The 27,320-nt window shown below is 39.7% G+C and overlaps 2 protein-coding genes across 3 annotated transcripts in view; both read right to left on the bottom strand.

Moving 5' to 3' along the window:
• Positions 1–23,687, bottom strand: part of CASR (calcium sensing receptor) — a 79,203-nt gene extending 55,516 nt beyond the window's left edge. The window contains exon 1 of one of the 2 annotated variants that reach the window (XM_045502239.1): positions 23,418–23,687. The gene's annotated coding sequence lies outside the window, so the exon portion shown is untranslated. Of the gene's footprint in view, positions 1–22,710; positions 22,862–23,417 lie in introns of those variants that run through there. The other variant, XM_045502240.1, reaches the window with a different exon arrangement.
• LOC123610959 (60S ribosomal protein L37-like) lies at positions 3,994–4,528 on the bottom strand. The gene has a single exon (XM_045502243.1). The coding sequence runs from the start codon at positions 4,403–4,405 to the stop codon at positions 4,097–4,099; it is 309 nt and encodes a 102-aa protein (XP_045358199.1). The 5' UTR covers positions 4,406–4,528; the 3' UTR covers positions 3,994–4,096.
• Positions 23,688–27,320: the final 3,633 nt, after the last annotated feature.

The following is a 27,320-nucleotide window of genomic DNA, read 5'->3' as shown; positions in this document are numbered from 1 at the left end:
CGTCGGGCTCTGGGCTGATGGCTCGGAGCCTGGAGCCTGTTTCCGATTCTGTGTCTCCCTCTCTCTCTGCCCCTCCCCCATTCATGCTCTGTCTCTCTCTGTCCCAAAAATAAATAAACGTTGAAAAAAAATTTTTTTTTAAAATAAATTAGTAAGTCATTTTATGCCTCATCCATAGCCCACCTGTACACTTGTGCCCTTGGTTCACTCTTGGAGGCAGAAGGCCACAATCATGGCATGGCTCAGCTTTCTCATATGTGTGGGCAAAGACTCTCTTTCCATCTGTTATTCCGAGTAGTGAGGCAGCCATATTTTGGAGAATAGCCAAGGCAATGATAAAACTACTGCTTCCTTTCTTCTACCCTCCCCCTTAGTGGTCCAGAAAACTCTGGTTAATGTCCTTCCAGTGGCACAAATTAGTCTCTTGGTGATGCATTCCACACTCTTGAGGTTAATAAATGACTCTAAAGAAAAGCAAGTAATTTATCATGGGCTTTTGTTGTGACCCTTAATCCAGTCAATGAAAAAATACTGTGCTATGGGTGCTTTCAAACAAGGAATTGGTCTCACTGCCCCATTGCCACGTGTCCAGTTAGGGGACATGGACTTTTCCTTGTTACTTTCATTCCAAGAACTCCTTAGCAGCCAAGAGATATTTTATTTGGCTAATGTCTCACCATTAGAATCTAGACTGTAAAGCATTCCTGTACAATCTAAGTACAAAGTGAATGACAACTGAATTTACCTGAATAGTAGTATATCTTTCTCTGTAGGGCTAGAGTTGGGACTTCAATGTGTTCTGCCTATGTCATAAGATGATCTTGATGTTCTGGGTCCATTCCCATCCCTCCTACCCAGTCCACTCTCTCCTTGGGATTTTTTAACATTTTGAACTAAGAACAGTAAGGTTGTGTCTGCATCCTCTTATCTGAGTCATCCAAGTGATAGACTGGAGAACTTGGTTCTCTTCCAGCTCTGAAACTGCCTGTCCATACCCCCTTTTAAGATACCATAAAGCTACAATAGATGTTCTGAGGAAAGAAAGCTTTTTTTTTTTTCCAGAGGCCAGCACAAATTGCAGACTTTAATGAGCAAAATGGATATTCTCCATTAAAGATTCTCTAAAGAATCTTCAAGTAGATACTGTAGGTAGAAAAAAGACAGCAGAGTCATAAAGTATAATAAAGACAGCAGAGTCATAAAGTAATTTGCTAAAAGAGCAAATTAAAGAATTTGGCAAATGAAAGATCAGAAGGACAAAGGGATAAGGAAATAGTATACGACAACAACAAAAATGCAAGTACTTCCAAAGGTCACCTTGGAGTTTTCAAAAAGAGAGGATAACACAGGGTCAAGTGTTGAGGAGCTAAATGTGGGTAGACAGTGCACTGATATAGGTCCAGGATAATTGGCAGAATTTGATGAAGTGGAACAAGCACATGGAAGGAAATAGAAAGATATCTTCATGTGGGGGGCTTGTACCTCTTAGAAACCACAGCTGAAATAGTCAAGAACCAGCTTGTGCAAGTCGTCTTAAATTATCTTTGACCTCTCTTTGCTATGGTTGTCAAATTGGCACATAAAAATGAATGTTGATTTGAGTAATTTAGATAGGTGTTTTTGATACTGGCTTAACAACTATACCCAAGTAGTAAGAAAAAAGATAGAAAGGTGTCTATAATGCCTATAGGCAATATATGGGCCCCAGGGTCAGGTGACTACTAAAGCATTGGTTTGTTAACAAGGACCAGGAGGACCAAGAACACTATCATACCCATCCTTGGCCTAGACTTCTTATGTCGTATGATGTCCAGGTATATATATTTCAATCTTAAAGAAAGGGATCCAGATAAGCTAGTTCATGTCTAGAGAAGGCAGACAGGACAATGAAAGCTTGAAAATGAAGCCATGAGGAGGAAACATTTGTGGGAATGAACTGTGATAGTTTGTCAGGAGAAAAGAACTCTTAGTTGGGACATGATTGGAGTCCTCAGGATGCTGAAAGAGGTCTTAGGTTTTTTTCTCAGTGGGACCAAGAATAGGACTGGACAGACAGGCAGAAATTCAAGGGAGCCAGATTTTAACGTGATGTAAAAAAGAATTTCCTATCAAAACTGTACAGCAACGTACTAGGTTTTCAAAAGCATGAGAAAAGTTTCCTGTTACAACAATTAAGACTATGCAGCAATGGAAATACAGGCCTCCCAAAGTGAGGGTGTAAAAGTATTCAGAAAGAGGCTGGATGACCAGGTGTGAGGGAAGTGGAGGGCCGCAGGTGAGTGTGGACGGGTGATCTGCATGTCCCATTGGAAGAATCTACAATTCTAAGAACTATATTGAATTTGTACTGTACCTTTCTTTCTTGGAACTTAAAGTACTTTTACTTCTAGCCTCACGAGAGTAGTGAATCACAGAACAATGAAGCAATTTGCTTAAAAACTGTTTGTAGCTAATTTGGGATCAAAACCCTTCATAGGGGTATAATTCTCCATGTTTTCTATACACATACACATATGAAGCTACTTGAGTTTACCTAGAGGCAACGTGCTACATATATCCAAGGCTTTTCAGATTTTATAGGGTAAATATAGGGATACTGATTTATATGTTTTAATGTGTCAGTAAATTGAATCAAACAGTCCTAATGACAAACACGTAAAATAAAATAAATGAATGCTGTTACCTAGGTTGACTTCTGGCTAATCACTCTTGCTGTATAGGCCCAACAGGTGAGGACCACCTCTATGGTTCCTTCCAGCTCTGCTGTATTATACACTAACTATCAAAGCTAGAGACAGCATTAAGACATGATGTCCAGACAGCCGGCTGGCTCTTGACAGGAAGTTGGCAGGCAGCAGACATGAGAGGGGAATGGAGACCTTGCACTCTTCTTATTTTTTAGCATTGCCGATTTACACCATAGATGAGTAAAAACCCAGTATCAGAAGCATCCTCTGATCTCATTACTATGTGCAGAGTTAGTCTTTGGTTCTCCCTGGCACCTCTGGTATTGCTTTCCCTCCATTAGGGCAATGGATTCAACTTCTTCCTTAATGTGATTCTCCATGTTCCACCCCTGCCACTTCACTGGCCCTGAGCCCATGTAAAAGTGTCTGGCAGGGACTGCAGCTCCTGAAAAGATGAACATGACTTTAAGGCTTGTACTCTTGCAGTACCTTCCCTTTTCTTATCTCCTTTAAGAATAAATCCAGTTTATCTGCTTAATAGGAAACTTGCATTAAGTTTGTTACTTCCTGGGGCTTGGGCTTCTGATTTACCCAGCACTTACTGTCTTACTTGGCAGAGGCCCATCTCTGTGGGGAACAGATCTTAGCAAGGAATTGTCACTTAAATGGCCATCCTGTCACTGCCCCTCCTAAAAGCTATGCAGGTCTCACTGTCATCTTTCCCCTCCATGTCCTTTGTTGGATGCAGACTGAATAATCAGCCCCACCTGATTTATTTGCTTGTTTGTGGTCTCCCTTCATACTTTCCCATGAGTTCCTTTCATGTTCTGTCCCAAATCTCCCATTTCCTCCTGTGTTTCCCTCTTTCATTTCTCCCATGTTTGGAGTGGCCATCTGTCATTCTCCAGGGATGGTACTCATGGTTGCAGTCTCCCTCCTTCCTTCTCAGGCACTTTTTTTTTTTTAATATTTATTTATTTTGAGAGAGAGAGAATGAGTGGGGCAGGGGAGAGAGAGAGGGAGACACAGAATCTGAAGCAGGCCCCAGGCCCTGAGCTATCAGCACAGAGCCTGACACAGGGCTTGAACTCATGAACCGTGAGATCATGTCCTGAGCTGAAGTCAGATAGATGCTCAACCAACTGAGCCACCCAGGCACCCCTCAGGCACTTTAATAATTTTGTTTCCTTGTCTCTGGATTGTCACTGTTGGGATGTTTGAAGGAGCCAGTTAGGGCAGCGTTTCTCTTTTTTCTTTTCTCTTTCTTCCTTCTTTCTTTCTTTCTTTCTTTCTTTCTTTCTTTCTTTCTTTCTTTCTTTCTTTCTTTCTTCTTTCTTTCTTTCTTTCTTTCTTTCTTTCTTTCTTTCTTTCTTTCTTCTTTTTTTAAAACCAGAACATTTATCTTGTGACTAATCATTGAATCCTTCAGATGAACTGGATGCTGCAACAGCCACCCTCTTGGGTTTAGGTGTTGTTCCTTCACAGAATCCATGTCTGAATCTGCGGCACACAATTTTTGGGTGCCTCTTTTGACCAGTCCCAGTGGTATTTCGTCTTTTAGCTTTGCCACTCCAGTTATACTTTCTCTTCTGCTTGGCAAGATAGACACATTTGCCACAGGTCAATTTCTGAAGATGGTAGGACTTAGAGCCACAGCAGCAGCACAATGCGTGCATCTTATTGCAATGCTTTTCAAATGATGACATCCCCTTCATCATATTGTTTCCATGGTGGAGACCAAAAAGAAGACTAGTTTTCAAAGTGTGGTTCTGGGACCAGCAGTATCAGCATCACCTGGGAACTTCTTAGAAATGCAAATTCTCAGTGTGCCTGGGTGGCTCAGTCAGTTAAGTGTCTGACTTCAGCTCAGGTCATGATCTCATAGTTCATGAGTTCAAGCCCTGCATTGGGCTCTGTGCTGACAGCTCAGAGCCTAGAGCCTACTTCAGATTCTGTGTCTCCCTCTCTCTCTGTCCCTCCCTGCTTGCACTCTGTCTCTCTCTCAAAAATAAACAAAACATTTTAAAAAGTTAAAAAAAAAGAAATGCAAATTATCAGTCCCTACCCCAGGGACTCTGAGTCATAAACTCTGGGTTAGGGCCCACCAGTGTGTGATTCTGATACCCACTCACTGCATTAGGAGGTGGTTTTGGCTGGGACTCAAAACTGCTCAAATCCTGACTTCAAGGTTTTGGAGGAAAATGTATCTACAGAGAATATTAGCTGGGGCTCTGGCCCCAAACCCCAGTGTCAAATTCTAGTGGGCCACATGGAAAATCCTTCTTCTCTACTACACTAGCCTAAGTAATCTAGCTCTAAGGCCATATGATTTTGCCTCTTGCTCCAAGGCTAAACTTGAGCTCTTTCCAATCAAGCATGAGAAAAGTGTGCTCCAAAATATAAGGCAGCTCAGTCACTAGAGATGCCAAACACTATATGTAATGATGAAATGTTAAAAGCCCTCCTTTCAAAATCAGGAACAAGACAAGAATGCCCCATCATCATTTCTCTTTCACATTTTCCCAGAGGTTTTAGACAATTTAGTGATAGGAAGGTATCAAAAGTATAAGGTTTAGAAAAGAAAAATAAAATTATCATTAATTATAGATAATATAATTTTAGAATCTACATAAAAATAATTAGAATTAATAAGAGAATTTACCAAAGTTTCCAGATATGTAGTAGGTAAAAGTCAATTGCATTTCTATTAATCATCAATAACAGAAATATATACTTTGTAAATAGATACTATTTATAATAGAAAAAAGTAAGTTTCTCAAGAAGAGAATGAACTAAATATGTATAAGATTTCTTTTTGGAGAGAACTTCACATTACTGAAAGACACTGAAGACAATCTAAATAAATTGATATCTCTGTTCACGGAAGACTCCATATTGTTATCATGTCAATTCTTCCCAAATTGATCTATAGAAACGCTACAATTCTAATAAAAATCTCAACAGATATGTGTATGTATATGCTTGCCATCAGGTGTGTGTGTGTGTGTTTGTGTGTGTGTGTGTGTTGTATGCACACACCTTGACAAACTGCTTCTATAACTTATGTGGATGAACAAAGGCCTAGAATATTCAATATTTCTGAAGAAGAAGAAAATGGAAGGGAGGCTTACCCTATCAGCTGCCAAAACAATATTATGCTGGAATAACGGAGATAGTTGATAATGGCAGGGAAGACAAATAGTAAAGAGCAGAGAACACAGAAAGAGACTCATGAATACACAGAACCTTGATAATTGACATGGTGTTGTATTGGTGGGAGAAAGAGTGGACTTTGCCTCAACAGTTTTGAGACAGCTGGTTAACCATGTGGGGAAAGTAAATTTGGATCTCTACTCAGATCATGCACAAAAATCAACGGCAACGGTTGGAAGATTTAAAGGTGACAGGCAAAGGACCGGGGGCAGCACAGTCCCACACCCCCACCTCTATCCCCACCCCTACCCGTACCCCCACTTCACCTGCTGCTACTAAACTCCACTCACTCCCAGTTTCCAGGTCGGCAGATGTACTGTTGAATCTCAACAGAGTTACCTTGAACTTAGGGAATCTTTTGAAACAAAAGCAAATCCTGCCATCATGTTGCAGCCCAATACAATGTGAATTTACTTTAAAAAAATAAATGTGTTCTTCTCTGCCATTTTTAAGACAAGATTTCCATTAGCAAGGCATTCTATTTCCCATTAATCAAAGTTTATGGTTCACACAAAAAAATTTAGAAGAAAATATAAAATGTCTTATAACCCCAAGTATGGAAAGATTTCTTAAACAAGTTTTAAAAAGCACAAATAATAAAAGGTGACAAATTCAATTACATTAAACTAAGAACTGTTAATGAAAAGATAAAAAAAAAAAAATCCTAAAAGGGAAAAGACAGGCTGCAAACAGGAAGGGGATAGTCGTAGCAATGTAACTGAAAAAGGAGTAGTATCTAGAATATACAGCATTCCTATTGAAAGAAAAAATAGAAACCTCCCAATGTCAAAGCAATGGGTAAAAGACATGAACAGGCATTTCAGAGAAATATGAATAGACAAAGAAGCACATATACATTGGTAATCAAGTTAAAACCACAACAATTTGGCAACAACTCAATTATTGGCAAGGATGTGGATAAAGGAGAACTGTCATACACTAATGATGGAAGTTTCAATTGGTAAAATCACTTTGGAGATTCATGTCATATTACCTAGTAAACATGAAGATGTGCATACTCTGAGCCTAGCACTTTTATCCCTAGGTAGAATGCCCTAGAGACTCTTGTATATGTTCCAAGGAATCATGTACAAAACTGTTTATAATACCATTTAAAAAATAACATCAGAAAATTTCAAATACCAATTGCTGATCTACAGGAGAATAGATAAGCTTTGGCACACTCAGAGTGAAATTCTGTACAGCAGTGAAAATGGAACCAGAGCTATAGTCATTAACATGGATTATTTAACAAATACAATATTTTTAAAAATGCACATTGGAAAATGCAAACAGCATGATTCCATTTGTACAAATACAAAATTCAAAACAATGCAAGTTAAACTATTGTTTAGAGATACAGATGTTTTTGATATAATATAGGCATTTAAAAAAATCACTCTCATTCTTCAAAACCATGCATTAATAGTAACAGAAATTATGGACTGTTTTCCTTATGGAAAAAATTCTAGATAACTTTGTAAACAGAATATTAATAAAACCAATACAAATCCTAATAAAAACATTAGTATAATTACAAGACATATTACATTCTTAATAAGTAAATATGTCTGCAAACATTAGAATTTATCTTATAGAAAAGAGGAAGATAGCTTTTTAGAAGAAGGCTTAAGGAAGGTTGAGGAAGCTGCTTTCGGGCAAAGATCCTAAGCCTGAAAATCAGGAAGAACTGTGTAACAAGCACTTCCTATTTAGGTAAAAGCACTTCCCAGATAGGGTATAAGTCTAAAAGAAGTCAAGAGAAGAACTTGGGATGGGTAGGTTTTGTGTACAGAAATTCACAGTTTGATGCCTTCAGCTGTGTTAGTATACTTTGCAGTTAGCTACTGCTCCTTAGTAGTACAGAACATTTATGTGTGGAGAAAAACGTTATATAAACAATGTAACTTTTGTGTATATTGACACAATTCCCTTACTCATTGTATTAAAGTAACACAAGTTGTAGCATAATGAACTGAACATACATATATTTCATAAAACTATAAAGTAAAGGAATGTGAAATACAAATTTGGCAGTAGTTAATCTCTTTGGAGAAAGGAACAGGATGGGCTTGATTAGAGGCACAGAGGGGTTCCAAAGAATTAATATTCTTAAACTGATTATGGGTATGCAAGTATCCGTTTTATTATTATTCTTTAATATTCATATAATATATATATATTACACATCTCTAGTATGAATATTTCATAATAAGTCAAGCAATGTTTGATATTTTCATTGTAAAATGTTAGGAAAATATAAAATGAAGAATCAAAAATTGAAGTTAGTTACGTAATTTACTAGGAAAAGAAAATAAGTGTTTTTTGGTTTAAAAACAAGAATTGCTACCTGTAAAATATGCTAGCAATGTACAAAAGTATAAAGAAGAACTCAAAAGAAACAGAAAATTAAAAATCACCCCAAAGTCCATCACCAAGAGATCTTTTGATGATTATATATACACATACATGTATAATTTTACAGAAAGGGGATCATGTCATAAATTCTGGTCTGCAACCCAGTTTTTTTCATTAAACAATATGTATTTCTTTCCATACATATGTAATAGTCATATTTAATGACTTCATAGTGATTAGTGGTATATCAAACTTACATAACCAAGCATTTACTGCTGGGTATTTAAGGCATTTCTTAGTTTCTTTTTGCTATTACAACCAATATTTCAATTAACATATTTTCAAATACTTCTTTAACACTTGTTCAGTTACATTATTATTATTATTATTAGAGATGGAAATACTGTGTCATGAGCTTTTTTGTGTTTGTTTTTGGTCAAGGATAATTCTCTCTTTTCAAAGATTACTTGCTTTAAAAAAAAAAACCAATATATACATTTTTTAAATACAAGGAGTGCTAACTGATATTTTGTTTTAGTAAGTTATTTTCTAAGGTTAAACTATTCCTTCTACAATTGGTTATGCTCTAAAGAAAAAGCATGAATTAGAAAGCTCCACACCCCCCTCAGGGAGCCTGAGTGGTGGAACTTGTTTTTAAAATATCTGAAAAAAAAAACACTTCAGAGAAGGTCCAAATCAAAGGCTGAAATGATTAGACTAAGGATTACCAGCTGAATGGAAAGTAGAACTAGATGAAAGACAGACAGGTGGACTCTCTAGAAGCAGAAATGGGGACTTAAAAGGGGTCAATGAAGGAAGCCAGCAGAGAGATGATCAAAGTGATGAGAGCAGAAGGAAAAGCTGAAGGAAGAATGGGAGGCACTTTCCAAAGACACCTTGAGACCTGAAAGAAGGGGAGGCAATGTGGTGAGTTGGAGGAGATGGATGTGAGTCAGCTGTAGGAGGCGGTTGGAAGGTGATCAAGTCAAGAAACCAAAGTGCACGGAGTCAGAGAAAAAAACTAACGAAAGCCTGCATTAAAGAAACCAAGAAGATGGAACTCAAATGTCAGTAGAAATGGTTGTTTGTGGAGGAAATAATAAATATAAAAAGGAGCACTGGTAAATATGAACAGCATTCATAGATCTTATAATTTAAAAAAAGTGTGAAATTTTCTTCACAGTGTGAGTGAAGTTAAGGAAAAGTGGCTACTGCTCTAGAGGAAAAATGAGGGCTGTCAGGGTTCACACAACCAGGTAGCAGAGGGAAGAGAGGATGTTTAGTTCGTTTAGACCAGGAAAAGGATTTGGATCAAACAAGCTCTGAATTTACTACCTGAACCACAGGGCACAAAATACCAGACAAGAACTTAGTTTCATGCAGACATTTCCAACACATATGATCAGCTCCCCAGCTTAGCCCCACAGGTGGGTGGGCAAAAAGAACAATCCAAGAAGTCTTTAGCATAAAAACATTAACAGAGGGAATGCCCAAGATGGAGTGCCAAAGATTCTATGTCTTCAAACAACACACAGACATTTTTCCAATTTAAGAAGAAAAATAAGTTTTAAAAAGCTTCAATGTCAATTTGAAAGGTGCACAATAAATACAATAAGAGAAAGTAAAAATTAATCTTAGTTCTATCCCCTTAATCTCACAACTCTTTGCATTTTTGATGTATACTACATATCTGTGTCTCTTGCTCTGTATCATTTCTCTTTGAATCTATTTTGTAGTATCTGTTTTTACAAAAATGGGTGTAATCTGAAATCCTATAGTAGTTACTATATCCTACACACATTTCTATGCCACTGAATATTCTTTTTCCAAATAATTTTTAATGACTACTTGGTACTTCATTACCTCTGTGTATCATATTTATTTTCCTCTGTTGGACATGGAACCTATTTCAATTTTTCATATTATGAATATTGCCTCCTTGAACTCCCTTAGGGTTAAATCTTTGCACACATTAATGATTATTTCCTTAGCATAAATTCAGTCATGGGAATTGCTAGATTAAAAGGATAAGAACATTCAAAAAGATTATAATATGTGTCGCCAAATTGCCTTCAATAAGGGTGTTTCCATTTATACCATCATGGCAGCATATGAGAGAACTTTTGGCAAAATTATCGCGTTTTTTGAAGAATAGAACAAAGCTCCCAGAAACTAAATTTTGACTATGGGCTTTGGAATTATGTGACAAATGTTTGAATGTAGGCTGTTCCACTTACTGGCCGTGAGACCTCAGGCAAGTCACTTAACCTCACTAAACCTCAGTTTCTCCATTGTATTGGGATAATACCTAACTAAAGTTTTTGATAGGATCAAACAAAGCAAGGTATAAAAATGCTTAGCACAATACATTGTAAACACTAAAGAAACAGTAAATGGTATTCCTTAGAATTTTTTTCTTAGGGTTTCACATTGAAAGCTACCAAGAATAGCACATGGAATGAGGCACCAAATAGAAGGAATTCAGACTACAGGAGGTACTGAAGGAAAGCATCAGGGCCACCACAAAAGTGGCTCACAAATGTGGGTCAGAAAAAAACCTTCTGAAAAAAAGAAAACTAATTGAATCTACCATAATGTACTAGTGCTGTCATTTTAGCAGTGTAGCTACATGAGGCTATAACACAAACACAACCTGTACTTTCCTACTAATGGACAGGGAGGAAATGAAAGCACCATGGGAAATCTCACTCTTTGGCTATGAGGCCCAGCTGCTCTGCAGACACCTTACAAGGAGATAATGAAAATTACAAAAGGAAGATTTTAAACCCTGAGATGTATAAGCTGTCATAGGGGGTTGATAACATCATTCAAGCAATAACAGGAATAATGACCTCAAAAAGAAGGAGGAACGCAGGAATGGAAGGAGGGAGGGAAGGAGGGGAAGAAGGGAAGGGAGAAAATACCAAAGTGTACAGACCAAATGGATGGGTCCCACCATACTGGCCCTAATAGATTTCATTAGGGGAAATAGTTCCACAGATGTATAAATTGGAAATAGGCAGTTGAGAACTCCTGACATACTTGAATGAAGACAAGGATGCAGAGTGAAACTGGGAAGCAAAATAATGGAAATGGAATTTGAGTAAATATGGAGGGAGAGGGGTGGTACCTGGAAACCCTCAAGAAGAACCAAGTGTTGTAGGGCATTGCTAGTGCTTCTCTGCCAAATGTAGGGCCTCATAGAAAAGTTCCTTCCCATGATACTGTGGAACAACAAGGCAAGTCACCCACAGCTGCAGTGGAGGGAGGCGGGAGATTAAGAAGGGTTAAGGTTGGCCTTTTTTTTGGTCTTCTTGTTGATGTGGCTTGATTTCACCAAATTAGGGAAGGACAAGGTGGAGATAGGGGGCTAGGAAAGGAGAAGAGTAGGAAGGGGGGTGGGTAAGGGAAGCAGTTAGTCCCCACCATTGCTAGTCCAAGGGGAACCCAGAGATGCATGAGATGGGCCTGGATTTCAAGGAGTTCCAAATTCAGTTAGGGAGACAAAAATCCCTTAATATGAAAACATAAACACATGTGATAAATCCCCAGGTAAAAACAAAAGATATGGCGGGGTGTTGGCTGTGGGCAGCTGTAGCTGGGAAAGCTTCCTGGCATAGAAGGCCTGGCTGGGATCTGGATAGGTGATGAGGAGACGAGGGGGTTCTAGATTGGAAACTAGGCAAGAGCTAGGCAGCTGAGGCAGGACCGAGAAGGCATGTTGACTAGAGACCTGGTGACATGTACCACCATGTGAAAGGGATAGGACAGTAAAATAGAAAAAGCTTGGGCTTTGGGGCCAAGAGGACTTGTTCTTCCACTTACTAGGTGTCCTAGGACATCAGTTTTATCACCTCTAAAATGAGGATGTTGGAAGGATGAAAAAAAAATAATATGGATAAAGCACTGACCATTACTGGAGCATCATAAGTGCTTAGAAAGTGATATAAAATTTTATTATATTACTACTTCTGGAAATAGAAGCACGGTGTAGTAAGGAGAGAATAGGAGAATGATAACATAAAAAACAAGTTGGGGTTTCCAGAGATTAAAATGTTCAAATAAGAAAGGTACTATAAAAGGGGTGATAAAAATGAAGGAATGGATCAGAGCAGGGCTACCTAAAGTGTGGTCCATGGATCAGCATCCCCAGCATCACTTTGGGAGCTTGTAAGAATTACAGACATTTGACTCCACCCCAGAACTACTTAGAATTTCCGGGTGTGGAGCTCAGCAATCTACATGTTAAGAATATCCCCAACCCTAAAGTTTCAAAGTCCTGGGCTGGAGGAATCAGAAAAAATTCTTAGCCAAGAGATTAGCTCCAAGTATATACACCTGATTCCAGTTAGGTTTGACCTCAAAGTTAGTCTTTTCACAAGTACATGAAGGTTATTAATTTATGAAGAGAACCTTAGAGATTCTACAAGGAAAGTAAAACCATGGAAAAGGATTAAGATTGACAATAGTCACAGAATATGGGTACAGTAAGTGGGATAAGGTTGTGTCAGTTTATGTCAGTTCAATTATATTTTGCTGGTAATAAAGTTACAAATTTTGGAATTGTGAATGATGTTGATTCATTTAAGCCACAAAACAACCCTATGTGATAGGTACTCTTGTCATCCCCTTTGTGTAGATGAGAAAAGTGAGGCATGGTGAGGTTTCCAAGGTTACATGCTAATATGTGGCAGAGCCAGGATTTGAACCCAGGTGGTGAGGCTCCAGAATCCATGCTTTTAGCTGCTAGACTATGCTGCTTTCCCCCCCACCATAACTTATTTAACTACTCCCTTACTATTGGACATATAGGTTGTTTCTAGTATTTCACTTTCGTTTTTTTTTTAAAAAAATTTTTTTTATTTACATTTATATATTTTTGAGAAACAGAGTGAGACAAAGCATGAGCGGGGGAGGGGCAGCGAGAGAAGGAGACACAGAGTCTGAAGCAGGCTCCAGGCTCTGAGCAAGTGGTCAGCACAGAGCCTGATGCGGGGCTCGAACCCACGAACTGTGAGATCATGACCTGAGCTGAAGTCGGACGCTCAACCGACTGAGCCACCGAGGCACCCCTACTATTTCACTTTCATAAATAAACACTGTGAAGAACATCTTCAGATATAAATCTTTAATTCCTGATGACTTCTGTAGGACAGAGTCTCAGAACTGAAATCCTTGATCAAGGGCCACAATTTTAAGGCAGTTGTTTTCCAGATAATGTTACAAGGATAGCCATTTCATCCCACTCCACCAGCATTATATTTAAAGTCTTAGTATTCTTGATAAACAAACTGGCATACCATTAAAAAAATTCTTATTCCTTTTATTCAGGTATAGTTAAAATATTTTTATATGTTCACCAACCTTGTGCTTTTCCTTATTTGAAAACTGTTAAATCCTTTGCCCACTTTTTTGAAACCACAGTTTTAGTGTTCTTCCTATTCAATTCTGTGAGCTCTTTAAGATACCAAACCTTAGGGGCACCTGGGTGGCTCAGTCAGTTGAGTGTCTGACTTCAGCTCAGGTCATGATCTCACAATTTCTGGGTTCGAGCCCCATGTTGGGCTCTGTACTGACACCTCAGAGCCTACAGCCTGCTTCAGGTTCTATCTGTCTCTGTCTCTCTCTCTCTAACCCTCCTCTGCTTGCACTCTGTCTCTCTCTCTCCCTGAAAACTAAACAATAAACATTAAAAAAATTTTTTTTTAAATAAGATACCGAAACTTAACCTTTTGGCATAATTGGTACAATTTGTTTTAGTTTATTTTCCTTTTAATTTAGTTATGACTTTTATAGATAAGTATTTTTAAATGTTTATGTAATAAAATCTATCAGTATTTTTCCTTCATGATTCTCTGCTACTTTTACACTTAAAAAAAAAAAGAATTTCCTCATTCCCATAAAATAGCCTCTGTTTTCCTCCCCACACCCCCCTAAAAGAAACTTTCCAAACTTCAAGTTTAACTTGAAGTTACAATTTGATGGAGTATATTTACAGTAAGAAGTTCATTTCTTCAGAAGGCTAAAAGAGCCATCTCTGTGTGTTCACTTTTGCTGTTGGTTATCCTTTGAATTCCATGAAACCTGCATAAGATCAAGAGACAGCCAGATAGTGGGAAGGGTAGAGAGCTGGAAATAAATGAAGTCCGGAGTGTTAATCTACTCTGTCATTTATAGTCATGTTTTCTCAGGCAAGTTATTCCACCTTTCAGTGCCCTCACTTGAGAAATGGAGATGATGATGCCTATTCATTTCCCTTATTTATCTCTTGGGATGTTCTGAGGATCGTGAGTTAATATTAGGAAAGTAGACTGGTTTAGCAGTCTACAGTACTGAGATTTGTTCATTCATTCAGCTCTTCCAATGTACTAGTCACCAAGCTGGATTCTGGGGTTTTAACACCGAGTAAGACATGCTGTCTGTAGTTGATGAGGTTGAACAATGTGTATTGGCTCATTTAAATCTTTTAACAACCAATAAGTGGGCAAAATGAGGTGGGTGAAATGGGTGAAGGGGGTTAAAATGTACAAACTTCCAGTTATAAAATAAGTCATGGGGATGGAATGTATAGCATGGTGACTGTATTGCATATTTGAAAATTGCTGAGAGTATATCTTAGTTCTCATCACAAGGAAAAAATGTGACTATGTATGGTGATGGATGTTAACTAGATTTATTGTGGTAATCATTCTGCAGTATATACAAATACCAAATCATTATGTTGTATATCTGAAACTAATATGTATCAATTGTAAGTCAATAAAAAAATAATCAATGAAGTGGGTAATATTAATAATCCCAGCTTATGGATAAAGAAACTGGAGAACAGAGAGATTAAATAACTTGCCCAAGGTTACACACTTGTAAGTTGTAGAGCTGGGACACAGGCCCAGGCAGTCTAACTCCAAAGCCCAGACTTTAAACCACCATGCTGTGCTGCCTCTCAAAAGATGATGGTGAAAATTAGATGATAATTGCAGAGTGAAACTTTATTTGGAATATTTTCATTTTTAAGACTACAGAAAGAAGACCATTTGGCCTCCTCACTACTTTTATCTCTTGGTTTCTCCATTGACAAATAGCACAAAAGGGCTCTCTTGGACAGGGCCTTGGGGCATAGGGAGGAACAGACCAGGATCCTGACTTGAAGGAACTCATGATCTGATGAACCAGGGGTCTGAAGCTGTGGTAGAGAACCTCAGTCTGAAGGTTCCCTTCTCAGTGGCTTTCTCTGATCAGCTGGCAACCCCCCCCCCCCCCCCCCCCACACACACACCTTTGCCTACCCATCCTCTTCTGCAAGGGCCACCAGACTGGAGATCTGGGCATCAAGGCTGGCCTGAGTGTGTAGTGCTAACTTAATGCCTGACATGCAGTTGGAACTCAACCAATGTTTATTGAACTAAACTAAATGCTTATGTCAAATTATAGAATATTTAGAAGGACTAAATGGAGGATATGATAATTTTTTTCAACCATTAACTTCTGTTAAGAGGAAAAAAACAACTTTCTTTCTAAGGACAAACAGATCGTAATTATTTTTTTTTTAATTTTTTTTTCAACGTTTATTTATTTTTGGGACAGAGAGAGAGACAGAGCATGAACGGGGGAGGGGCAGAGAGAGAGGGAGACACAGAATCGGAAGCAGGCTCCAGGCTCTGAGCCATCAGCCCAGAGCCCGACGCGGGGCTCGAACTCACGGACCGCGAGATCGTGACCTGGCTGAAGTCGGACGCTTAACCGACTGCGCCACCCAGGCGCCCCCAGATGGTAATTATTATTGAGGGTTGGGGGAAATGGTTACAATATTTTTGAGCCTGCTTCTCTCTTTCTACATGAAAAACAAGAAATAAATAAGAAACATGCTTGTTAGGAATGCCGAACAACAAAAAACATGGGAGAAAGAAGTCAAATCACTTCATTTTTCTTACTACTAGTAATTTTTCTTGTATGTACGTGAAAGACTTGTTGAAAGAATAGCTAAAATTAGTCTTCTCTCCGCGGGTATCATATTACCTTTGTCCCCATCATACTGATAAGCATTCCCCGAGGGTGGAGGAAAACAGATTTCCACCTCAGTTCCCAGGGGAAAAAAATCAATTATGGATGAGAAACACATAAAAGCCAATTAATTCAGGTTACTTAACCTAAGAAATCTTGATTCTTCCTGCTTTTTCAGTGTAAAAAAAGATTTCAGACAGGAGCTGAGCCAAAGGATACAGACCAGTTAAACAGCTACCTTGTAGGCATTGTGTTAAACACTTTCCATTTATAGTTCATTTAAACCTCACAACCACCCTTTGAAGGAGACACTACCTCAGTTTTACAGATATCCAAAGGAATATCCACCAGTAAAAACTGAGGCTCAGAGAGGTGAGATGTGTTGCCCAAGTCACAGAGATTGGAAAATCCACTTTTATCCAAACTCTCTGTCTCTGGCAGAGGCAGACCTTATTTTTTCTCATTTCACACTTTACCACCTAACTCATTGGCCCTGCCTAATTATAATGTCTGTTCATTTCTGCGGCTTCAAGTAATTATAAAATTGTTTAGGCAAGTGAATCCAACATTCAGTCAGCATTTCCTAGGATCCAGACTTGGGGGAAACAGGCATAAAGTTCCCAGCAACTTTTCAGCAAACACTATCACACATATCTGGATTATTTTCCATCTTAGGAACGGATGATGTGGTTACCAAGACTACCTTGCATTATAAAATAGGGAGCACCTCAATCCTCTCATTCTCACTAGCTTTGAGAGAGGCACCTCAGCCTGTGCATACTGGATTCTGAGAGAGCATTTGAGAAAAAATTCAATCAGGCTGGTGGTGTCAGGCAAGAATAGAAACAAAACTACAAGGCATGAGTGCTTGTTGTACGTGCCACTTTATGACAGTGGCAAATGGATGAAGTCTACTGCTCACTCACCTTGAACGAAAAGCCTCCCAGAGATGAGAGAGATAATGGATTTTATTTGTTATGGATCAACTAAGCCTTCCCAATACTATTTTACGTTGTGACATAGAAGTTGTCAAGGAGTCTTCTCAGTTACAAAGACAGCTTTTTTTGGTACCAATCATTAAGTCCTCTGCTAACACAGAAGCACTTCCTAGATACCTGATCCCTAGTCCCAGTTGACACATGGCTTCCTTTCCTTTATCCTAAAATCACTTAGATGACAGAACCAAAATATGACAGAGCAGAGTCCCACTCCCCACAAGTAATGAGTAATTGAGTTTTGTGGAGTTTACCTTGCAGACATCTCTAGCATTGGTTCCTTTTCTCCATGGCCACTGCTATGGCCACCATCGGGCTATCCTCATCATCATCTGAATGGTTATAATTTCTGTAAGTGGTTTCTCTGTTCCAAACTTGCCCCCCTTTAATTCAGCATCCATATACAGCCAGGATGATTATGATCTAACCCAAAACGCTCATTAAGTCTACTTAAAACCCTACAGTGGCTTCCTTTGCGTTAGGATAAATAATAATAATAATAATAATAATAATAATAATAATAATAAAAAGCCAATATTAACTATATGCGTAATCTTGCCACGTACCACATAACTTATCATTTCTTGCAGGAACCTAATAAGGGAGGTACAACCTTCACTGCTACTACTTATTGAGGTCAAGTTACTTAACCAAGGCTCCACATCTAGAAAGTGGCAGAGCCATGACTCAAACCTGGGTTTGTATCATTTCAGATGCATATTTTAACCACCAAGTTATCCATGTGATGGCATGCAGGTTCTCTGTGACCTGGCCTGCCCACCACTCCAGCCTTGTCTCTTCATGAGTCCCTCTTTGCTCCTAATGCCTCAGGTCTTTGAGCTGCTTACAGGTCCTGGACCTTGACATGCTATTTCACACCTCTGGTTTTGCACATAAATCCCTTCTCTATAATGCCCTCTTCCCTTTGTTTATCTTGTGGAGTGTCTCATCTTTCAAGATTCATCTCAAGTGTTAACTCCTCCATGAACCTTTCCTCAGCCCCTCCTCTCCTTGGTAGAATTGACTACTCCATTCCCTGTGTATCACTGTACCTTAATTATGCTTTCATTATGGCAACCACAACACTTTCCTATCCTTCCATGGACAAATGATTCCCTCCTCTTAGATTTCTATGAATTCCTTAAATGCTGAGACCATGTCTTACTAATCCGTTTTATCTATAGTATCTAGCCCAGTGCTTGGCTTACAGAAATTTAACTGCAAATATTGTTGAATGAATGAAAATACTTGTTTGTACATGAAGTATGCTGCTTGGTCAGAGCACCCCATGCCAATACATTGTGAGATTTATATTGCTTTTATTTACAGCATCAGTGTAATTAGTAACTTTTTTTCTTTACTGAGGGACTGAATATAAAACTCTGAAGAAGTACATGCAGCTTTATGATAACTAAACATTTTGACATCCTCCCAATTACAGCAGAAGATAGGAGTGGAGAGAAGATATTGTAGTCTACCTACCACACTTATTTTCACTTGAGAAAGTACTGGGAAATGATAACAATGAGTTGTCACTGTACAAGCCAAATTTGGTATGGCAGTTACATACATATCTGCCTGTACAATGGGAAATATTCATATTTGAACCACAATGCACATATTTTATTATGCATAATAAAATAAACTAATAAAAATGAAATTAATTTGAAATTTTAATTTAAAAGCAATGGAAAGCCACCACCAACTCAAGACGGCATAAATGATGTTGTGTGAACAAGGAATATCTCCCCAAATTCCAGAAATGCCAGTTCTACATGTCTACACATGCCACATGGAAAACACTACATGGCAGCCAGACTTCTTGATTACTAACTCACTAGCAGCCAAATGCAATGTCTAGCCGATACATTCTGGTCCCATTTCAAAACCATGTATCTCCAATATTTCCACCTACTCTTGAATCTCAGCTCAAGGGAAACTTCCTTGAGAAAGCCTTCCTTGGTCTTTGCAGTAAAGTCTGTATACACCCTCAATGAACTAACATTCTTTTCTTTAGGGAGCTTATTTTAGTTTATAAAAATATATTTAATAGTTTGTTATTTTACTAACAGTTGCCTCCCCAAAGCATCTATAAGCTCCAGGAGATCAGAGATCTTGCCTGGTTTTTTCACCACTTTTCCCCCAGTTGCTGACACATAGCCAGGCACCCTTATAAACATTATGAATGAATGAATGAATGAATGAATGAATAGAATGATTCCTTCACCTCTTATTCATTGTCCAGTTCTCTGAAAGAATTATACCTGATTCCTTGGGAAATACAAATCAAAACCATGATGAGATACTACCTCACACCTGTCAGAATGGCTAAAATCAACAACATAGGAAACAATAGATGTTGGCGAGGATGTGGAGAAAGGGGAAACCTCTGACACTGTTGATGGGAATGCAAACTGGTGCAGCCGCTCTAGAAAACATTACAGAGGTTCCTCAAAAAGTTACAAATAGAACTACCCTACTCTACAGCAATTGCACTAATAGGTATTTACCCAAAGGATAAAAAAATACAGATATGAAGCAGTACATACATCCCAATGTTTAAAGCAGCATTATCAACAATAAACTATGGAAAGAGCCCAAATGTCCATTGACTCATGAATGGATAAAGATGATGTGGTATGTATATACAATGGAATATTTTTTTAAGTGTTTATTTATTTATTTTGAGAGAGAATGAGAGAGCATGAGTGGGGAAGGGGCAGAGACAGAGGGGGAGAGAGAGAATCCCAAGCAAGCTTGTGCTGACAGTGCAGAGCCCGACACAGGGCTCAATCTCATGAACCTCAAGATCATGACCTGAGCCAAAACCAGGTGTTGGATGCTCAACCAACTGAGTCCCCCCCCGTGCCCCTACAATGGAATATTAGCCATCAAAAAATGAGATCTTGCCATTTGCAACTGCATGGATGGAGCTAGAGTGTATGATGGTAAGCAAAATAAGTCAGTCAGAGAAAGACAAATACATGATTTCACTTGTATGTGGAATTTAAGGAACAAAACAGATGAACATGTGGGAGGGGAAAAAAGGGAGAGGGAAACAAACCATAAGAGACTCTTAGAACAAACTGAGGGTTGATGGAGGGAGGTGGATGGGGAAAGGGCTAAATGGGTGATGGGCATTAAGGAGGGCTGTTGTTATGATGAGTACTAGGTGTCGTATGTTAAGTGATGAATCATTGAATTCTTGAAACCAGTATTGCACTCTATGTTAACTAATAGAATTTAAATAAAAATTTGAGAAGAAAAAAACCACAAAGATTCTTTATGAGACTCAAGCTGGTACTCAATTCATTCCTCCTCATTGTTTCCTTACCCTACGACAAGGATCAGTCATTATTTTCTAATCCATTCTCTTCTCAACCTCCATTCAAAAAGGCTTCTTAGAAAGGGCAGTTTCTAACCAACCTGAACTTTCTGACATGTGTGGGATCCAGGTCTAGGTCATGCAACATGAAAAAAGTGAACAAAATAAAGGAAAATGTAGTGACTTGGAGTACCTATTAGGTTATTTTAAACACTGCATAATTCCTAAAAAACTTATTATTTCATTAAAAATAATTTAAACCACTTATATTTTATCATATAGATAAAAAGGGGTTTATTTGCTGATTTTTTCCATTTCTCAATATATTTTGGCCTTGCATAGTGAAAGCCTTGGAACAGAGTTGATTGTGCTGATTGTTGGCAGAAATAAGCCACATGTGTGGTCTTTTAGCAGAATTATCTGATGATTGTTCCTAAATGACAGGGCCCTGTGCTCCAGGATTCTTTTCCACTCAAGAGTCTTGGCCTACTCCTCCCTTCCTACTTCTCTGTTCCCCTCTAACTCTCCTACATCTTTCCCTCCTGGTGGTCTGTCACAAAGCTATGTCCCTGAGCCCCTTTACAAGTATAAAACACCTATTTTCTGAGATTCTTACGGAGGAAGAATACTATGCCTGCCACTCTGTTGGTCCTGGGTGGAGAAGGGACAGGCAATGTAAAAGTGTGATTGGCCAAGTTCTGCTTTCTGGAATTCCTGGAAATCTAGTGCATTTTAGGAAACAGCCTTCATTAATTCCCCTCAGTACCAGACTCTACTTAAATTACACTTGGAAAGACTAGTTTAAGGGAAAGAACAGATAGTATAGTACTCATCATGGATTCTTCCTGAATGCTGGGACAGTTAAGGAAAGTAAATGAAATGTCATGGTAGTGGGCTCCCTACCCCAAGGGCCAGCCCAGTGAAAGATTCTGAAGACAGCAGGGGTGGTGCCAGTTGGGAACACTGGAGATTATGGGGTGTGGGCAGTGGCAATGATGTCATTTTCCTCTGGTACTTTCATTAGGCAGGAGGTAGGATAAAGAATCAAGGGGCGCCTGGGTGGCTCAGTCGGTTAGGTGGCCAACTTCGGCTCAGGTCATGATCTCGCTGTCCGTGAGTTCGAGCCCCCGTGTCGGGCTCTGGGCTGACGGCTCAGAGCCTGGAGCCTGTTTCAGATTCTGTGTCTCCCTCTCTCTCTCTGACCCTCCCCTGTTCATGCTCTGTCTCTCTCTGTCTCAGAAATAAATAAACGTTAAAAAAAAGAATCAAAAGGAGGGGACAGAGCAAGAGAGAAAGGATATGAGTAAAAACAATGAGCTATAGATACGAATGCTGGTATAAATATTATCTCTAGAAGATTAACTTTTGTATTGTTTGATTTTAAAAATCGGGTGCCTGAGTGGCACTCTTGATTTCAGCTGAGGTCATGATCTCCAGTTGCTGAGATCAAGCCCCTTCTCAGGCTGTAGGCTGACAGCACAGGAGCCTGCTTGGGATTCTTTCTTTCCCTCTCACTCACCCTCTCTCTCTGCCCCTCCCCACCTCTCAAAATAAATAAACCTTAAAAAACCCATGCTCATGTGTTATCTGTTGAAATTATCTCTTAAAAATAGTTTTAAAAATAATAAAAAACCGCATCTGGTTCTTTTTGCTCTTTTTTCCTTTGTCCTCAAGACACCTGGAGGCTTGGGCCAAAGAAGATGGGTGCTGACACTGTGGCCCTCCCTTAAATATCCGAAGACACTAGAAAGCTGCCTGTTGCCTTCCGTTAACACACACGGAAAGGTGTGTGTTCTTTCTGACAGCGCCACAGGCAGAAACAAGGCGCAGGCACAAGACACTACCCACAGTCCGTGTCTTGGCACGCACTTCGGTTCATCAGAGAGGGCGACCCCCAGCTCCTTCTGGGGGTAACTGAACAGTCTGGTCCTGTGCCCAGGAAGTCTTTTTGGTATTGTAACCTGGCCCTGACTTTCCCGCACAGACCCGCACTCAGTGTTCCCGGGGCTGAGGTGCTCCCGCGTGCGCCCTTCCTTTGGTTCCTGGGCCCTTGCGGTCCCTGGAGCCCGCCACTGCCCGCCCTGCGTTGGGGTGCTTTCCGGCCCACCCTCCTCCCAGACCTTGGTCCTACCTGCCGCCCTGGACCGTGCTCCCTCACCAGGGGCAGCGCCGGCCCGTCAGCTGTGGGTCTACACGAGAATGGGCTGGAAGTTGAGCTCAGGACGCCACGCGGGCCCAGCTCCCGATGCCAAGGTCACGGTCTCGGAGAGGCGCCAGCTGTCCGGTCCGGCCACAGCAGCCCCCCCACCCCCCGCGCCGACCCTCTGGGCAGCTGCCGCGGCCCGGGCCTCGAAACTCCGCCCCTCTCCCGCTCCCCGCCCGCCTGCCCCTTCGGGGTCCCAGACTGCGGAGCCCGGCTCCTTTCGGAGCCCACTTGCCGGCTGCTCTGTTATCTTGCACTCCTGGCAGCCCCAGCACCCTCATCGTCTTCCCCGTCCACATGGAGCTGCGCTGACTCCTCCGGAGCCCAGCGCCGAGGGCGCGTCTTTTCTCTCCCGGGGGCCACTCGTTGGGTCTGGTTCCCGGGGACCGGGCGCCCCACGCTCGGGTCCTCTCCAGTCCTCTCAGCGCTGGGAATTCCTGGACCCTAGATCCTGCTCCTGCAGTCTGAGAGAACCCCTTCCTTCCTTCTTGGAAATGGAAAGAGGCTTAAGACGGTGGGGGCTTACGACTCCACCAACGTTCTCCGTGCCAAGAGTGGGAAACTTTTTTTTTTTTTTGATAAAAGGCCAGAGAGTTAGAGTAAAATAAATATAAAACCCATGCTCAAACTCTTACTCATTCTGCAAGACTCAGGTCATGCGCTGCCTACGCAGGGAGACTTTCTCGGTGCTCGCAAACAGCTCCCTCCTCTCTTCTGTCCACTCTCCGCGCCAAAGGGCTCCCAGTCCTCCTCGGCCAGAAGCAGTCACCGCTGGCGTGTCATTTCCTGTACGGAACCGACCCTGCGCTCCTTGAAGACGGGGACCCACCTGCCTTGATCATCCCAGTCCCCATCCTCTGGCATGACGCCCGCCGCCTGTCAGGCGCTAGAATATTTTTTGAAAAAGGGGAAAATTAATTTATTTTGTAGAAACCCAGTTTTTTTCTTTTTACCCTCAAACAACATGTACTTCTTTGGGTGAGCAGCTTGCTGGTGTCTGTAAAGAGCCACAAAAATTATTATCCCTTTGATGCAATAATTTCATTCTTGGGGAAATTTCCAGAACAAAATAATGTTCATGGGCAGATGATCATAGCAAGATTATTTTTTTTAAACATAAGATAATAGCAGTAAAAAAAAAACACTAAGGCAAACAAACAAAGCAAACTGTCAACAATAGGAAATTGGTTAAATAAATTATGGGAGGGTAACTTAATGAGATATTACACAATCTTTAAAAATGAAAAATATCAGGGCAGAGTGCTCAAAATGTTTTTTAGAACAAGAGGGAGTATTTATTTTTAAAGCAAAAAAAAAAAAAAAGAAAAAAAAAGAAAAAAAAAGAAACCTAAAAGAAAATATGAAGTAACATGATGATGAAGTGTTTGCAAAATAACATTAAGCCATAAGAGTGAAAAGTTGCATAGTTACTAAGCTTAACAACTTTAAGTAACAACGCAGATTTCTCCTCTGTATTTCCATTTTCTTGCTTCAGAGGAGCATAGACTCACATCTGGACTCTCAAATACATCCTTATCAGACCCCAGTTCTGCCCATTGACTTACTTCCCTTCCAATGCAGCACAAGGAGAGGAAAACAAATGTTCCAACACCAGGATAGAGTGAAGAGAAGAATCTAGTTAATAAAAATAACTTGTTGTGATGAAAACTGGGTGTTATATGTTAGTGATGAATCACTGAATTCTACTCCTGAAACCAACATTGCACTGTACATTAACTACAATTTAAAAAATAGTAATAAATGCCAAGTCCTCCCTCAGGCCCAAACACCCAGCAATACAAATTCACAGTGGGGGATTTGGTTCAGTAGCAGTAGGTATTAAAATGTCCTAACGACTGTACAACCTAGTTAGTGCCAAAAGGCTGAATTAATTCAACTCCAAAACTGAATGATGCTGCAGCCTTAGGCCGAATTAATTCTTCTCAGGGATTAGCTTATACCTGGGCATAATGTTCAAATGCCTTTGATTAAGAAAGTTTCACTCTGAAGAGCTATTATTACATTTTAAAGATGAAGAAACTGAAGCTTACAGCAGTTAGGAGGTGGTGGAAACATGACCAGCCAAGGTGTTTGACCATTTTGCCCGTGGGTCTCAGTGCGTACATCTCCCACTAGAGGTACAGTAGATGGTTTTGAGTGGTACACAGTTGATGACGTTAAATAACTAGATCACGTGGTGAAAAAATTTATGTCTTTTTCAGTTCTCTTGATTCTATGGATTATGTCTGGGAAGAATTATCATTTTTGTGATTCTTTGTCTTTACACCTCTCTACCACTTGCTAATCTGTTTTAACAAAGAGAAAGCCTGCCTCGGGCTCAGCACCTTTGCTAGGCAACAGTTCCTAAGTAGAATTTAATATCATCACTTTCTCTTCCTTCTGATATTATTCCTTACACTATTAATTTCTAATTGATACAGGCTTTCCACTTACAAGGTGATGTCGTTTCCATTTAAGGTCAATTTACCTGCGTAAGAAAATGGGGTAATTTTCAAAGAAAGATATTAAAGGAAGAATAAGACCAGTGATATTTGGATATAGTAGAAATGGCAACATAATGAAGGTGGGACACAGATGCCTGACATTTAGGAAATACTGCCTCACACTCCATTATGACCAGTGGATGGAAGGTATGGTGGGGCATGTTTCAGTTGAAAATGAATGGATACTTGAACAGAATGTGTATTCTTTTCTAAATTCTAAATAATTCTAATTTCTGCTGCTTTAGGGTGAAATGCTCTGAACGTATCTGTTAGGTCCATGTGATCCAGTATGTCATTCAAAGCCATCGTTTCCTTGTTGATCTTCTGCTTAGATGATCCGTCCATTGTTGCAAGTGGGGTGTTAAAGTACCATTCTATTATTGTATTGAGTTTCTTTAAGTTTGTTATTAATTGATTTATATATTTGGCTATTCCTACATTTGGGGCATAAATATTTGCAGTCGTTCAATCTTCTTGTTGGATAGCCCCCTATATTATGATATAGTACTCTTCTTCATCTCTTACTACAGTCTTTGATTTAAAATCTAGTTTGTCTGATGTAAGTATGGCTACTCCATCTTTTAATGTCCATTAGCATGAAAAATAGTTCACCCCCTCACTTTCAATCTGGAGGTATCTTTGGGTCTAAAATGAGTCTTTTACAGGCAGCATATCAATGGGTCTTGTTTTTTTACCCATTTTGATACCCTATGTCTTTTGATTGGAGCATTTCAAGCTGTATTACAAAGCTTTACTCATCAATACAGTATGATACTGGCACAAAAACAGACACATAGATCAGTGGAACAATATAGAGAACCCAGAAATGGACCCACTACTATATGGTCAGCTGACCTTTGACAAAACAGGAAAGAATATCCGATGGAAGAGACAGTCTATTTAGCAATTGGTGCTGGGAGAACTGGACAGCAACATGTAGAAGAATGAAACTAGACCACTTTCTTACACCGTACACAAAAACAAACTCAAAATGGATGAAAGACCTAAATGTGAGACAGGAAATTATCAAAATACTAGAGGAGAACATAGGCAGCAACCTCTTTGACCTCAGCTGCAGCAACTTCTTACTAGACATGTCTCTAGAGGCAAGGGAAACAAAACAAAAAATGAACAATTGGGACTTCATCAAGATTAAAATCTTGTTCACAGTGAAGAAAACAATCAACAAAACTGAAAAACAACCAACAGAATGGGAGAAGATATTTGCAAATGACATATCTGATAAAGCGCTAGTATCCAAAATCTATAAAGAATTATCAAATTCAACACCTCAAAAACAAACAATCCAGTGAAGAAATGGGCAGAAGAAATGAACAGACACTTCTCCAAAGGAGACATGCAAATAGCTAACAGACACATGAAAAAATGCTCAACATTACTCATCATCAGGAAAATACAAGTCAAAACCACAATGAGATACCACCTCACAGCTGTCAGAATGGCTAAAATAACAACTCAGGCAACAACAGATGTTGGTGAAGATGTGAAGAAAGGGGAACCCTTTTACACTGTTGGTGGGAATGCATACTGGTACAGCTACTCTGGAAAACAGTGTGGAGGTTCCTCAGAAAGTTAAAGATAGAACTACGCTATGACCCAGCAATTACACTAATAGGTGTTTATCCAAAGGATAAACAAATACTGATTTGAAGGGACACATGCACCCCAATGTGTATAGAAGCACTATCAACAATAGCCAAATTATGGAAAGAGCCCAAATGTCCGTTGACTGATGAATGTATAAAGAGGTGGTGTATACACACACACACACACACACACACACACACACACACACACACACACACACAGGAATATTACTCAGCCGTCAAAAAGAATGAAATCTTGCCATTTGCAACAACATGGGTGGAACTAGAGGGTATTATGCTAAGTGAAATTAGTCAGAGAAAGATAAATGCGATATGATTTCGCTCATATGTGGAATTTAAGAACCAAAACAGATCATATAGAGGAAGGGAAGGAAAAATAAAATAAAATAAAAACACAGAGAGGCAA

The sequence above is a fragment of the Leopardus geoffroyi genome, chromosome C2, assembly GCF_018350155.1.
Source record: "Leopardus geoffroyi isolate Oge1 chromosome C2, O.geoffroyi_Oge1_pat1.0, whole genome shotgun sequence".
Lineage (NCBI taxonomy): Eukaryota > Metazoa > Chordata > Mammalia > Carnivora > Felidae > Leopardus > Leopardus geoffroyi.
The sequence above is the reverse complement of the archived record's forward strand: the minus strand, read 5'-3'. Positions and strand labels throughout refer to the sequence as shown.

Coding starts and splice junctions, on each gene's coding strand:
- LOC123610959 (XM_045502243.1), bottom strand. CDS start 4,405: ATGATGAAGGGGATGTCATCATTTGAAAAGCATTGCAATAAGATGCAC.